Source organism: Dromiciops gliroides, chromosome 4 (assembly GCF_019393635.1).
Source record: "Dromiciops gliroides isolate mDroGli1 chromosome 4, mDroGli1.pri, whole genome shotgun sequence".
NCBI classification, from domain to species: Eukaryota; Metazoa; Chordata; class Mammalia; order Microbiotheria; family Microbiotheriidae; genus Dromiciops; species Dromiciops gliroides.
In genome coordinates this window covers 465058355-465073396 of record NC_057864.1, presented here as the reverse complement: position 1 = coordinate 465073396, position 15042 = coordinate 465058355, and the positions used below count along the sequence as shown (strand labels likewise).

The following is a 15042-nucleotide window of genomic DNA, read 5'->3' as shown; positions in this document are numbered from 1 at the left end:
CAGTCCCTGCCAGCTCCCCACATGGCTCTGGTGGGCACTGGGGGCAGGTCCCAGCTGTCACACTTCCATGAGCACTCAAGCTCCAGCCACAATGATAGCCAAACTCGGGTTTTCCAAAGAACAAGCCTGATGAGTTTACTTTTATTGCTGCTGCCCTATACAATAGGAGCTTCCTTCTCTTGGTGCCATCCATCCGGCTCCGGCTCTATGCACTCATTTTACACTTAAAATAATTTCTCCTACACCCCCTTCCTCATAACCTGTGGGCCAATCCATCTGCCCACATGTTGGGCAGTGGATCAAGAGGTCTGTTCATGGACAAAGAGGATCCTCTCCAGCATGACTTGAGGCTGCAACAAGTCCAGTGAGGATGGTTTCAGAGGGTTGCTGGAGCCTAGGAGTGGTGATCTAGGACCAACTATAAAAGGATGGGAAAGGCTCAAAAGAAAAGGTAAATTTTATTTTAACTATTACAAATGCCCAACAAAGTATTTTCTTCTTCTTTATGTACCGTACCCTTGCTGTATCTTGCCTCTCCTATTTCCTATGATTGTGAAAGGAAGTTTTTGCACCCCATCTAGCCCCAAGTCGGCCTTCGCCTCCATAGAAGACCGGCATTTCCTGGTCTGAGTCATCAGAAGTTGTTGATCTTCTGGAGCAAAGTTTTCCGTTGTTCCCTTGGGCCAACGTTTTCAGCAATGGACTTGAGGAAGTGCTGCTCGTTTGCCTTCCGGAGCAGGGCATTTGTGGAGGTGTCATTTTTGCTCAGGCCCTCATAGTAAGAGAGGATCTCCAGGGCGAGAACATAGAGGGGCTCACAGACCTCCTCAGGAAGCATGGCCATAATGTGGAGGATGTGACAGAAGAGCTGAGTGTAAACAAACAAGGTTTCTTGTGTCAAGTCTCTCTCCTGTTCTTGGGCCCATGGGCACAGGGACTGGACCTTGACAGAGTCAAGGAGATCGGTCAGGCTGCTGCAAATGAGCTTGACCACATGGCTCCAGCCTTCAGTGGGAAGCCAGTTGGAACAGCTAGGGCTGCAAAGGAACTGGAAACCTCTCAAGAAGAGCACTGAGAGTTGCAGCTCTTGGGCAAAGGGTTTCAGGTTGAGCAGTGGAACAAACTGGACGTACTCTAGACTGTACGGGACATGCAATAGTTGTTTTTGCAGCAGGCTCTTGGTCAGCTGGTGCAGGCATTTCCACTCATTGGGGCTGCACCAAGGCAAGACCTGCACCAAGGCCACCAGGAAACCCTTGCTGAAGAAACTGACCTCCTCGGGGTTGCCCGTATCCACAGCCAGGAGAGAGAGCATATGCTCACAAGTGTCAGTGGAGATGCAGCAGCACTCCATCCAGGCCAGAAGGCCCGTGCCAGGCCCATAGGCTGGATGATTCTGTGAGGTCCAGTCATCCTCAGAAAGCTTGCAGATCTCAAAGAGTGTGGCTGGCACCTCACATTTAAAATGACCTTTAAAGACAGTCTGCAGCCGCAGGCCCACAGTCCAGTCGAGCTGCTCGGTCTTCCGATGGAGCCAAGACAGGGACTTGGTCCAGTTCTCTGGACTGGGATTCTCCTCCTTGGGCAGCACTACCTCACAGAGCTGCTCAAGGATGCTGATCACTGTATCTTTAGAGTCCAATGAGAGGTGCCGCTTTGCCTTGGGGTGTTGCCAATACTTGGTGTAGCTGTCCAGCAGCTGGCATAGAGTGAAGACAAGGGGGAACGGGGAACAGGACAGGAGCCAGTAGCCATCAGAGCATGGCTTTGCTTCCAGAGCCTGGACAAAGATCTTGAGACAAAGGTCCACCTCTTCGATATGAAGCATCAAGTAAGGCAGGACAAATGCTTTAATCACATCCTCAGGTGCCAAAAGAGGGGTCAGGGGGATGGTGCTGGTCTCTTGCTCTGGCGGATTCATCAGGTAGCTGAGAAACTCCAAAAACTGTTTTTCCTCCTTAGGTGACGAAAGCTTCCCCCAGACAGTTTCTTTGAGACACGCCACCAGCAGAGGGGTGGCTGAGCTGGGATCTTGCTCTCCCTCGGTGAACCTGAGGGCTGGGAAGGCACTGAGGATCTGGGCCAGGAACTTGTGAGCCCCAAGATTGACCATGGCGAGGCTGGACATCTTTTTGACCGTAGCCTCTGGGTGGAGCACAATCAGCCTGGCCACAGAGGCGATGGCTTTGGTGAGGCCTTGCTCAGAGGCACTCTGGGTAATCTGGTTGAAAGTCATGTTCAGGTCCTCCTGGAAACCCTCCATGTGAGTGACCAGCTTCTCAGAGAGGCCCTTCCGTCCCCAGGAGCTCAGGACACCTGAGAGTACTTTGTTTTTATCCAGCAAAGAGAGGTCGGAGTAACAGTCCAGAATCAAGCTGGTGACTTCTTCCGCCTGTGCCTCGGGGACCTCTCGGCCCGACGTGTAGATTGTTGTGACTGTTTCTAGCAGTTTCAGTACTAAGCCCGGCTCTCGGAAAAGAGCCTTGTTATTCATGAGGCAGTCGAGCCACTCAGCTGAGAAAGCCCACTTCTTCTCGGAGGCAAAGATGTAGCACATCTCCATGTGACGGTCCATCTTCTGCCCAATGATGGCCATGGCGATCGAGGCAGTGATATCCTCTGAGCTCTTGTCCCTCAGGGCCGTGTTGGTCTTCCTCAGGAAGTTTTTAACACACTCTGCCAGCTCTGAGGTGATCTGCCCCTCATCCTTTGAGAGATCCCTGGTGTCCAGGTAGCCCTTCAGGTTCTGGTTGAAGGAGGTCAGGCTGTCATACAGGCGATAACTCCCATAACTCAGCCTCTGGCTGCTGTTGAGCATGGCCTGCAGCTCCTCCCCCCACTGCTGCAGCAGGCTGTGCAGGTAGCCAAAGCCCACAAAGAGCGTCTCGTTTGGCAGCTTGGCCAGTGAGGTCAGGCTCACGTCCCGCTCGGCCTCCTTTACCTTCTCGGCCAGGCCCTGCTGGTGGTAAGGGTTCTGGGCATCAGAATTCCACAGGGAAATGACAGTTGCAAGCTTATCCAAGTACACAGTGATTGACAGCTCCTGTGGGTCTTCCTCTACTAGGGCAAAGACAGTTAGCATGTCAGCCAGGTTAGCCACGGCACAGCACTTCAGGCTCGGGGCCGTAATATTGTTCTGGATCTGCTTGAGTCCGTCCAGCAGCACCTCTAACAAAGACATGATTGGACAGGCATCTGGGTCAGCCTTGAACCTCTTGGGTGGATGGGAGAATTCATCTGAGGATGAAAGGTACTTGTGTGCCATTGTCCGAAACTGGGCAAGAAGGGGGTCCTTTGGGTCGACTTTGTGCTTCATCATTTCCCACCAGACATCCAAAAAGAAGGTGACGTCTTCCGAGGACGTATCACTGGCCACATGCTCAACAAAACGTTCCAGTTCTGCACGGCAGATGTTAGATGGCAGGGCCATTAAGAGCTGGACGAACAGCGCTGACGCCTCTAGAGACTTGAACAGCTCAAAAAGGATGGTGTGGTTGATGGTGGGGATCATGTTCCCCACAGAAAAGAAGATGTCTTCTTGCCACCGAGCATCTGTGTCTGAAGGTGTGGTGGGGCAGGGCTGGAGGACCTTGGCCCAGATGATGATCAAAGCTTTTTTGGTCCAAGCCTGGGGGTGGGACTGGGCAGTCGCGGAAGAGATCTCTCGCAAGGCTTCGAGGATAGGCTGCCCAACTCGCTCCCAGTCAGGCTTCTTGAGTTCTGCCAGAGCTTTAGGGCTGAACAGCTGCTCGGCCAGCAGGAATCCCCCATGAAGAATGGTTGTTTCTTCACAGATATTCAAGGGTCCTGTGCAAGAGGAAAACACACAGGATGAGCAGAGACAAATCTTTTAGGACAATAAACAAAAAGACTTCCTGGAAACAGACCCTTTCTTCTTAAGGAAATGATCATCTAAAATAAGTTTCATATGCTGAAGAACTTTCTTGCATGCACTGACTTGGCACCTCCTGCTCACTTCAGATGGCTTTGTCCCTCTGCCACTTGGAAACTACAGAAACGAGGCCACCAAGGTCAGCTGGATCCACCATCTAGTTGTTCTTTCTTTTACATACATATCCTTAACAAGGTTTCAAAGAGGCTCATGGAATTCAAGGAAATACTCAACCCACCAGAATCTCTTTTCTACCAAGAAAAGCAAGCTATGGAATAGTTTACCTGTCAGATTTATGCAAAAGGGAAGAATTTAGGACCAAAGAACATATAGAAAGCATTACAAAATGTAAATTTTGATTTTATAAAATTAAAAAGCTTTTGCACAAACAAAACCAACGTAACCAAAAATATAAGGGAAACAGAAAACCGGGAATTTCTGCAATAGGTATCACTGATAAAGGCCTCATTTCTCAAATGTATAGAGAACTGTGTCAAATTTATAAAAATACAAGTCATTCCCCAAGTGATAGTCAAAGGATAAGAACAGGCAGTTTTCAGATAAAGAAATCAAAGCTATCTATAGTCAAATGAAAAAATGCTCTAGATCACTACTGATCAGAGAAATGCAAATTAAAACTTATCTGAGGTATCACCTCATCTATCAGAGTGGCAAATATAACAAAAAAAGGAAAATATTGGACATGGGAGGGGAGGTGGGAAAACTGAAACACTAATCCACTGCTGGTGGAGTTGTGAAATTTTGGAGAAGAATTTGGAACTATGCCCAAAGGGCATAGTTTCAGAAAGACCTGTATGGAATCATGTATAGTGAAGTGAGCAGAACCAGGAGAACACTGCACAGTGACAGCAATATTGTTGGATGAAGAACTGTGAATGACTTAACTATTCTCAGCAATACAATGATCCAAGACAATCCCAAAGGACTAAGGATGAAGCATACTATCCACCTCCAAAGAAGTAACTGATGTAGAATGAACACAGAGTGAAGTATGCCATTTTTCTTTTCTTTTTTCCTGTTATTCAAGTTTTTTTTGTACAAAATGACTAATATGGTAATGTTTTACATAATTGCCCATGTATAGCCTAGGTCTGATTACCTCCTCAGGGAGGGGGGGGAAAGGAGGGATAGACTTGGAACTCAAAACTTTAAATAAAAGAGTTTATTATCCAAAAAAAGAAAAGAAAAGCTAACTCCAGGCCTGTCCAGCATACCCTGTTAGAGCTGAGGTGTCAGGATGAAAAGGAGAACATGCCTGAAGCTGTTCCTACACACCAGTATGGTGCTTCTTCTTTGTGGACAGGAGATGAAGGAGAATCTCCTTTTTTTCCCCAGGTGGATGCCAAACCCTTTCTTGTGGTGGTGATTTCAAAAGGGTGCCCCACCGACTTTGGGATGGCACCTTCCACCTCAGAGTCTGTCACTTCAAGAGCAGCACTGCTTGAGCTCCATGCTGACCCCCCCACACACACACACACTGCCGCCAGTGGGGCCCCTCCAATATCTCTGTATTTATTCTGCACACACTCATACCTAGCCATGGTGACCTCCTCATCAGAACACAAGCTCCTTTGGAGCAGGGGCTGTTTTGTTCACTGTCTGTCTACCTGGTGCCTAGAAGAGAGCCCTGGCACACAGTAGGCACTTTTAAACAGAGCTTTATTGACTGACTGTGCCCACAAGAGGGTGTTGGGTTTTTTCCTTACCTTTAAGGCCAAACCTGACCTGGATGTGGCCCAATGGACATTCCAGGGCTTCATGGAATTCTAACCTTTACCCCCTCCCTGGGCATTTCAGATTCCCTTTTGTCTTCATTTCTCTACTAAAAATGGACCTGGCCTCCAAATCAGCCCCTCTGAGGGTCACAGTTAAAATGGAGAGGACTTTAGGGGTCAGCCAGTCCAACCCCCTCATTTTAAGGCATGGAGGCCCAGAAAGGTGACTCACCCAAAGCCACACAACCAGTAAGTGCTCTCCTCTGACTTCCCTCAGAAAACTCAGCCTTCTAACCTGTCTCCAGCCCTGACCTCTCTCCCCCAAGCTCCAACTGCCTGAAGGATGTTTGCATCTGGATGTTATCCACTTGGATCTCATAGAAAAGGGAAACCTTCTTTTTGATCTGATTCTTCTCTTATAACATGACTAATGTAGAAATGTTTAATGTTATTATATACATATAACCTATATCAGATTAACTGCTGTCTGGGGGGGGGCGGGATTTGAAACTGGAAATCTTATAAAAACAAATGTTGAAAACCATCTCTACATGTAACTGGAAAATAATAAAATACTTATATTTTTAAAAGGAAAGAAAAAAAAGAAAAGGGAAACCTTTCTGTCCTCCCTTCCCCCTCCGGGCTCCAACGACACCACCATCTTCCCCAGCTTGTGACAGACTCGGATGTGGATTTCCTACAGCTTCCCAATTCTTTCCACAGTCTGTCACACCAGTCCCGGCCTAATTGAGGATGAATCCCCCCACGTCTGACCCATCACGTGGTGTTTATTAAAGAGAGGTAAAAGGGGCTGGAGCCAATCCTGTTTTCACAATAAATAACCCATCAAGGCTCCGTCCTTGGGGAGCTTCCCTTGGCGGTCATTTTCACTGCCAATGGCCAAGAAATGATTGCGATTTGAACTGGTGGGTCAGAAGCTCCCAAAGGGTAACCTCCCTTCTGCTAACCCGTTATTTCCCAGGGGTCCCCCATATGAAGTTGCATCCCAAAATGCCCTTTAGTTTTCGGAGTAACATTGAGGCTGCTGGTAAATGCTAAGTTTGGGGGCCGGAAAGAACTTTAACGACCTCAGCGGCCACTGGCGCCTAATCCAACGCAGAGCAAGGGGCTCAGGGCTGGAGCCCCAGATCTGGGTTCCAATACAGACCCCCCCCCCGGGTGACCCTGGGGTCACCCCGTTGCTGGAGGGCTGGGTGCTCACGCGTGGAAGCTGCCCCTAACAAACACTGAACTCCCGGGACGCCGGGGGTCTCTGAGTCGCCCCTGCTGGGGCTCGGGGAAGTGTTTTCTCTTGGGGGGGGGGGGCACGATTCTGGCCGCCAGACCCGCCCCTGCCTCGGGCACCCGCGCCAGGAGCTCCGCACGTGGTGGGGGCTTGGCCAGGCTTGGTCCCTTTTTCCCCGGGGGCCTCGGCCTGCTCCTCCGTGGGGGCTGCCATGCTCTCCCCGCGGGGTCCCTTCCCGCCCCAGCCTCCCCCCCGACCGACTCCGGCCGCGGGACTCCCGCCGCGTCCCCCTCCGCATGGCGGAGGAGCTGGGGGTGGAGGGAGAGACGGGAGCGCCGAGGGCTCACCGCGCATGCCCGCCCGTGCCCGCGCCCGGCGGAGCGCGGCTAGGGGCCGCAGGGCCGCGCGAGCGCCCAGCGGGAGGCCCCGGCCCGGCCCGGCCCGGCCCGGCCCGCTCACCTAGGTCCATGGCGATGGCGGCGGCGGCGGCGGCTCCAGTCCCCGGCGGCAGCGCTGCCCTGCGGGGCTGCCCGCTCCCCGCCCCCACCACGGGCCCGCGCCGCGCCCGCCCGAGGCCCGCTCCCGAGGATTGTGGCGCGGGTGCCAGCGCACAATGGGGAGCGCGGCTAAGCCCGGCGCGCGGCCGTCCGGCCCTCAGTCCCAGCTCCGCCTCCGACCTTCTCGGCAGCGGCCGCGTCCGCTCCTGCAACCTCCTCCCCTTTCCCTCCTCTCCGGCTGCCCGCACCTGATCCGATCAACGAGACCCACTGCGGCCTAGAGGGGCTTCCCTCCCCCTTCCTCTCCCTCTCCCCTTCCCCTTCCCCTCCCCTCCCTTCCCCTCCCCGACAGCGCCCCCTACCGGACCGGACCATCAACCGAGGAGTCTTCGGGCAAGTAGCGGCTAACGGGCGGTCCCCGCTGCGTGCGCTCGCGCCCACCCGACCTGACCCGGACCCGGCCTTGGCCCTGAGACGCATAACAGTGCCTCCCTAGACACCCCTCCCATAGACACAGAGTGCTCCCCACAGATACCCTTCTCACATAGACACATAACAGTGCCTCCCTAGACACCCCTCCCATAGACACAACAGAGTGCCCCCTAGACACCCCTCAAATAGACACATAACAGAGTGCCCCCCATAGACACTCTTCTCACATAGACACATACCCAGAAGCAGCTCCATAGACACATAGAACCCCGCATTGACACACACAGACCCGCCCCCACATCCACTGAGCTTCCCCATAGACCCTACTTCACATCACTTCACTGTCCCACCAGCATCTCAAACCCAGTTGTCCTAGCCTGAGCTTCTTCTTCCCCCAACCCACCTCCTCTTCTGCACTTGCTCTTCTTGAGTTCTTCTTCCATGCCAGTAACTCTCCCCTTTCCCCTTTGCTAACTCCCCCCCCCCACCAGCCCCATTCTCTCTGCTCTGAATGCAACTGCTGCTGTAAGTCGGGTGGGTTGGGGGGCCTCTGAGAAGAGGAGTGTGTCTTCGGCAGGAAGACCTAGATAATGATTGCAGCCCTCTCGTGGGTCCTCCCTCCTCTAATCCCACCCCACTTCCTGCCTTAGCTATACCACTGCCCCAGTACTCTTCTTCCTCATGAATCTGGTCACTGGAGCTCCCTAGAGCCTGGCATTCAAGGCCCTCGACTCCTACCCAGCATCCCCCTTTCTTTGATTCTTTCCTCTGGTGCCTGGCATAGTCTGCACAAAGCAAGCCCCAGATGTTCACTTTGTGGTGCTTTCTATGTGCAGAAGGCAAAGAAAGGTCCATGGATTAAAGTAACCCAAGTGGTTATTATTATCATCCTGATTTTTACAGATGAGGAAATTGAGTCTTTGAGAAATAGTCCCTTTTACCTCTGCTCTTCCCCACTGGCTTCTCCCACACACTTCCTCTGGGGTGTCTCCCAGGCCCTAGACACACAGGGAGGAGCGCCTTCCCTTTTCATCCCTTCAGATGAATTCAGTCACATTTATTAAGGGCCCACTATGTGTAGCATTGTGATAGGTCTGAGGGAGAGCTTAAAGCCTCATTAATACTAGGACACTATACAGATATTCGCCCATAGCTACAATGTAGGATCCATTAGGGAAAAGGCATACAATGACACTTGTTCTCCTCAGTGAGCCCTGGGAGGAGGGGTGGGGGGGGAAGATGAAGGAAGGCTTCACGGATGCAATGGCATTGGAGCTGGGCATTAAGACCCATGAACTTAATGAGGTGTAGTGGGGAAGTGCTTAGTTAGATGGGAGCCAGGATCCCTCTGACACTCCCTGGCTGGGTGACCCTAGGCTCCTTGACTCCTCTGGGCACTGCCCCAGCCAAGAGTCTCTAAAACGAAACTGCACGGAGGCCCAGACTTTGTAGAGGGATTCTCATAAACTAGGAAACTAATAATGATGATAACAGCACTTGTGTGCCAGGCACTGTGATAAGCACTTAACAATTATGATCTCATTTGAGCCTGACATCAACCCTGGGTGGTAGGAGTTATTGTTAGCCAAATTTTACAATGGAGGAAACTAAGGGAGACAGGTTATATGACTTGCCCAAAGTCACACAGCTAGTAAGTGTTCTGAGGCTGCATTTGAACTCAGGTCTTCCTGTCTGTAATCCCATACCCTATCTACTGAAGAAACTCAATAATAAAGAACAAGAACCTCAATAATAAAGAGGGGGAAGGGAGACATTTCAGCCTTGGAAATCATATGAACAAAGGAAATAGGGGTCCTTGGAGTTAGAAAGTCCTCATCCTGCCCCCAAGCCTGCATTCAGTTGCTCTCTCTGCATCCTGAGCCCTGCACAGTTAATCCAAATGCTGAACTTTTCCCTCACAAATGCCCACTTGTCTAACCACAGGCAACCTGAACCTCCCTCCAAAGCTCCCACCAAGAGCAGTCTCTTCAGATACCCAACCCTGTACTGAGTTCCCTTATATACCATATATATACATACACACATATACATATACACACATATACATAGACACACATATACATATACACACATATACATAGACACACACACATATATATATATACACACACATAGATTCTTTCTCTCTCTCAGGGTTTTTTCTAAAACACATATCAGCCCATGCCCTGCACAACTGAGCAACAATCCCAACCATGCCAATGTCTATTTACAAGTCCAGTGGCTGACATCTTATTGAGCCTTTGAGCTCATCTTTCTCTGGGGGGGTCACAAAGGGCCCTCTTGTAGTCCAAGAACTCCTTTCTCAGCACCAAACTTTTCTCACAGGCACACTGACCGTCACCCCCCCAAGCCCATACAAACCCTGAATAACACGTAGCTCAGACCACCCTTCCCATAGAGAACCCACTGCCCCTCCCACCCGTTGTCCTTCCTCAGACTCTCCAGCCTTGTCAGAATGACCCATACCCTACAACCCACTTAGCTCCATGGCATTAATCATCCTCCTTCAGCCCCACTAGGCCCTTGAGTCACAGTTCTCTTGAACTCTCTCCCCTTCTAGCTCCTGAAGACCGAGTTTCCCCTCCCCCAGAGCTAGCCACAAGTCGAGAAAGTTCTCCACCTATACAACCAGCACCGACCGATGGCCCAGGTAGAGTTTGAGTTGGCATGCGCGGCAGTCAAGCAGCTGACAGGTCCCGTGACTGATGAGGAGAAACTGGTGGTGTACAGCTACTACAAGCAGGCCACCATTGGGGACATCAACATCCCCTGCCCGGCGGTCACCGACTTCAAAGCCAAAGCCAAGTGGGAGGCTTGGAATTGCCGAAAAGGGATGTCCAAGCTGGACGCCATGAGGGTCTATGTGTCCAAAGTGGAAGAACTGAAGAGAAGGCAGTGTTAAGGAGACCACCTTCCCTGAGGGGAAGAACCAACTTAGTCTTGTTATGGAGGGCGACTGAATTCCTTTGAGACCATAGGAAGCTAGCTAGGAACTAACTAATAAAGCACTTCAAAAGGCATTCCGAGTGTGGATTAATAAATATATGATGGGGCAGGGGTGGGCAGTAAAACACAGATCTCCTGTGGCTGCTAGTCCAGGGGCCCCGTCCTTGGCCCACATTTGGTCTGGAGTCAGCTTCTCTCTTCAGTGATTTCATGGAGCTGTTTGTGCCTCTGGTGTGAGCCCCTTTTAGGTTATGGAAAACTAGATGACGAGTCATTTTGGTGGGCAGACTTATTGGCCCTGATAACAACTGGCACACCCTGAGCAAGTCGGCCCTTTGGTCCCAGTTTCTCATTAAATAAGCATTATAATAAGTATTTGCTCTGCCTGCCCCAAAGGACTTTAGTGGAGGTAAAAATGATAGCTGTTGGGGTGGGGGTGGAGGGGAAGAACCGTTGCCATATAATTATTGTAAAGTTGTTATCAAGGCTTCCACTAGAACCCAGACCTAGCAGTAAACTAAGGGTGGGAAGTGGGGGGGAAAGAGTCTTGTCCTGAATACGGGCAGATTTCTGGAAGACAGGACCATTTTCTTCCATATTCTTCTTCTTGTTCAGTCTCTTCATGACCCCATTTGGGGTTTTCTTGGCAAAGATACTGGAGTGGTTTGCCATTCTTTTTGCCAGCTTACTTTACAGAGAAGGAAACTGTAACTTACAGGATAAAGTGACTTGCCCAGGGTCACACGGCTAATAAGTGTCCAGGATCAGCACTCAACTTACTGTGCCACCTAGATGCCACATTATCCTGGGTCATAACCAAATCAGCAGCTGGGCCAGGTCAGGAAAACTTGGCCGCTGGAGCCAGGTATTCAACCCAGCTCAGTGCTGGGGTTCTATAATATGAAGACATTCCAGTTTTCAGAAAGACTGAAGTAAGACCATCGAGATCCCAAAGGGAAAAAAAACCATCCCAAAGCCTTGGTCCTCAGGGATCCGCTCTCCAGCCCTGCTCAGCATGCTTTCAAGGGTTTGGGTGCTGGTGGATACCTTTGTGACTTCATGCACCCATTTTTTTTTTATTGATGTTATCTCCAGTATCCTTTCCCCTCCCCCTCCCAGAGAGGCATCCCATATAGTATTTGGGGGTTTTGTGTGGTGTGTGTGGGGGCGGGGCAATTGGGGTTAAGTGACTTGCCCAGGGTCACACAGCTAGTGTGAAGTGTCTGAGGTCGGATTTGAACTCAGGTCCTCCTGACTACAGGCCCGGTGCTCTATCCGCTGCGCCACCTAGCTGCCCCGATGGAGCACAATGGGATAGATGCACTGAAAATGTCTGAAAATAAGGGCTATGTAACACCTGTGGAATTACCACCTCCAGAGAGTAGGGTGGGTTGGGAGTATCTTCTCATAGAATTTTGTTTCATTCACTTCTGATCTTGCCTGCATTAATGTGTGGGGTTAGTCCCGGAGCAAAATCTTCCCTGGGACCACACACGTAGGCCAAGATGACTGTGCCCAAGCTGGAATCCCATTGACTCTCCAATTAGTGAAACGCTGCATGCCTGCACCCTTCCAGTTGCTACCTAGGATGAATCCAAAACTTTGCAAAGACATTTACAGGGAAACAAACCTGTAGGAAACCTGGGGTTTCCCACTGTAGCAGCATTTTTCCAAACTGAACCACTGTTGCCACAGTGACTGTGACCACGGATGTGAGCAGCCTTCCAAACTCTGCTTTTCCCCATGGGGGACAAAGAAGCCCAAAGTCAGGTCCACTGGAAACTTAGAACTTAAGACAGCTATACAGGTTCCTCCCCTTTAAGGAGCAAGTGGGCCCAACTCCCCATGGGGCCTGCAAAGCAGACCAGGGATATAAAAACAGAAATGACTTTGTGGGGGTCGATCTCTTTCTAGGTAGAGATTAGGAACAGAGAGGTCTTAGAGCTTTAAATGCTGGGATCTCTGGCACTGAATGTGACCTGAAAAACAAGATTGTTTTCAAAGGAATTCTTCTGCCTTTGAAGGAGTGAAGCCTCCTGTCCGGTCATTTTTCTGACAGCCACTAGAAATGCTGCTAAGGGTCAAAGATGGACTGGATTGTGACCCAGGGACACGAGTGCTTAGAATGGGCAGGGTGGTACTGTCTCCCCTTCTGGGTGGACCCCAGTTGGGGCCCTTTGGACCAGAGGGTGGCTACTTAACAAGCAGATCCCCCATGGAGAAGTCCTTCCCGTTTTCACAGGGCCCCCCTGGTTACTGAAAAGGGATTTGATTTTAGCCAGTCTGCTCCCTACATCTATTCATTGTCAGATAGGACTGGGAGGGGAAAGTACCTGTTCCCAAGTCCACACTCAGCATGTCGTTCCATCACTGAACATTAAAAATACAGTAACGGGGGCAGCTAGATGGCGCAGTGGTTAAAGCACCGGCCCTGAATTCAGGAGTACCTGAGTTCAAATCCGGCCTCAGACACTTGACACTTACTAGCTGTGTGACCCTGGGCAAGTCACTTAACCCCCATTGCCTACAAAAAAAAAAAAATACAGTAACGCTATGACTCACGGACCTATATTATTGCAGGGGAGAGCCAGGTCAAAGAAAATTCTGTTCTGAAAATTTAAACTAGCCAGAAGTACTTAAAACAGAATGTGCTAAATGGCCAAATATAGTCCATATCAAAGGTAACTCCTTTTTGTCTTTGAAATAAAGTCAGCAGGTTAACAGCTTTGAATTCATCTTATGCCTCAGAAGTGCCGTGGCATCATGGAAAGTTGGACTCTCAGACCCATGATAACTCACTCGTGCAGCCCTGGCTGAGGGAGCAAATATTAAGTGATCACTATGTGCCAGGCACTGTGCAAACATCTTATTGGGAAGGTAGGTGCTATTATCTCCATTTCACAGTTGAGGAAACTGAGGCAGGGGCCCAGTGACATCCAGCTGGTAAATGCCTGAGGGTGGATTTGAACTCAGGTCTTCATAGCTCCAGATGGTGCTCTAACCATGGCCCCACAAGTCTCTTAACCTCTAAGTGTTCTAAGCTACTGGTGTCAGAGTTGGAAAGGGATGATCCCTACTGGCCACTCATTGACAGGGAAAAGTAACAAATTCATGACGTTAACCATTCGATTATGTTTTAGCCTGGCTCTGCTCTTGGGAGCGAGTTTGCTCTTTAGTCAGCTGCAGAGATGATGTCCTGCCCCAGCAGCCTCCTCACTGGGGAATGCCTGATGACACTTTCTGTCCTGATAACCCAGCTGGAAGCTTGTCAAGGTATTTGGATCCTGAGGCACTCTCACCAAGCGTAGGTTTTGTGCAAATGTGCATATTTGATGAGTTGCACAGGGAGTCCTTCCATGCTGGAAAGGCAGAATTTGGTAGGCTGAGCTGGAGTATCTGAAACATTTATTTATCGGCCCACCCACCAGGGCATTCTTTCCTTCCTAAAATCACTGACAGATCCCAGTGGGGTTTAGTCACGTGGGTGGAGGGGGAGAGAGTGAGGAGGGCTACAATGACATCTGGCTCTCACCTCCAAGGATGCTGAGGGAGGTGGTGCAGAGCAGAGCAGAGCAGAACTGGCCAGCTAGTCCCTCTTAAACATCTCATCCAATTCTGAATACAACACATTCTTCTGAGTCAACAGAGGCAAACATATGGATGTTTATCTTTTTTTTTTTTTGGTGAGGCAACTGGGGTTAAATGACTTGCCCAGGGTCACACAGCCAGTGTTAAGTGTCTGAGGCTGGATTTGAACTCAGGTCCTCCTGACTCCAGGGCCGGTACTCTATCCACTGCACCACCTAGCTGCCCCAATGTTTATCTTTGAAATGCATTTTCATGCCTGCACTCTGTATTTCATATCAACAATAAAGCCGCTGTGACCAACAGTGAGTAGAAGCCACCATCATCATTTGGCTTTTCCATTGGTTCAGTACCCACTGCTTCTCTTTAGGTAGGAATGGGTTTTAAAGGTTCTTTTTGTCCAGAGATACTGAGGACTTCATTCAACTTCCTAGATAAAAAGTAAGACAGAATCATCATACCCCTGGGGTGTTAGGTAAATGGGCAATTCATGAGTGAGAGCTGATATCAGGCCATTTCACCATTAACCCTCACTGTGGATATTAAATTCCGTGGGCCTAATAAGCGAATTGTATCATACCCTTTGTGCTATATCCTTACCACAAGCCCAGGTACATAAAGACGGGGGTGTAGCCACACATCAGGCCAGTGCACTGATTGATATATCTAAGACCTTTGGTTTGAACA

The 15042-nt window shown here is 50.2% G+C and overlaps 2 protein-coding genes across 2 annotated transcripts; one reads left to right on the top strand and one right to left on the bottom strand.

Moving 5' to 3' along the window:
* Window positions 1–4: 4 nt before the first annotated feature.
* On the bottom strand, window positions 5–7434 carry GEMIN4 (gem nuclear organelle associated protein 4). The gene is made up of 2 exons (XM_044001795.1): window positions 7334–7434; window positions 5–3807 (listed from the first exon to the last, which is right to left on the bottom strand). The coding sequence occupies exons 1-2, from the start codon at window positions 7341–7343 to the stop codon at window positions 635–637; spliced, it is 3183 nt and encodes a 1060-aa protein (XP_043857730.1). The 5' UTR covers window positions 7344–7434; the 3' UTR covers window positions 5–634.
* Window positions 7435–7632: 198 nt separating this feature from the next.
* On the top strand, window positions 7633–10832 carry LOC122753943 (diazepam-binding inhibitor-like 5). The gene is made up of 2 exons (XM_044001798.1): window positions 7633–7764; window positions 10385–10832. The coding sequence occupies exon 2, from the start codon at window positions 10466–10468 to the stop codon at window positions 10724–10726; it is 261 nt and encodes an 86-aa protein (XP_043857733.1). The 5' UTR covers window positions 7633–7764; window positions 10385–10465; the 3' UTR covers window positions 10727–10832.
* Window positions 10833–15042: the final 4210 nt, after the last annotated feature.

Bases quoted from the DNA above. Each gene is read 5' to 3' on its own strand.
- LOC122753943 (XM_044001798.1), top strand. From the start codon at position 10,466: ATGGCCCAGGTAGAGTTTGAGTTGGCATGCGCGGCAGTCAAGCAGCTG.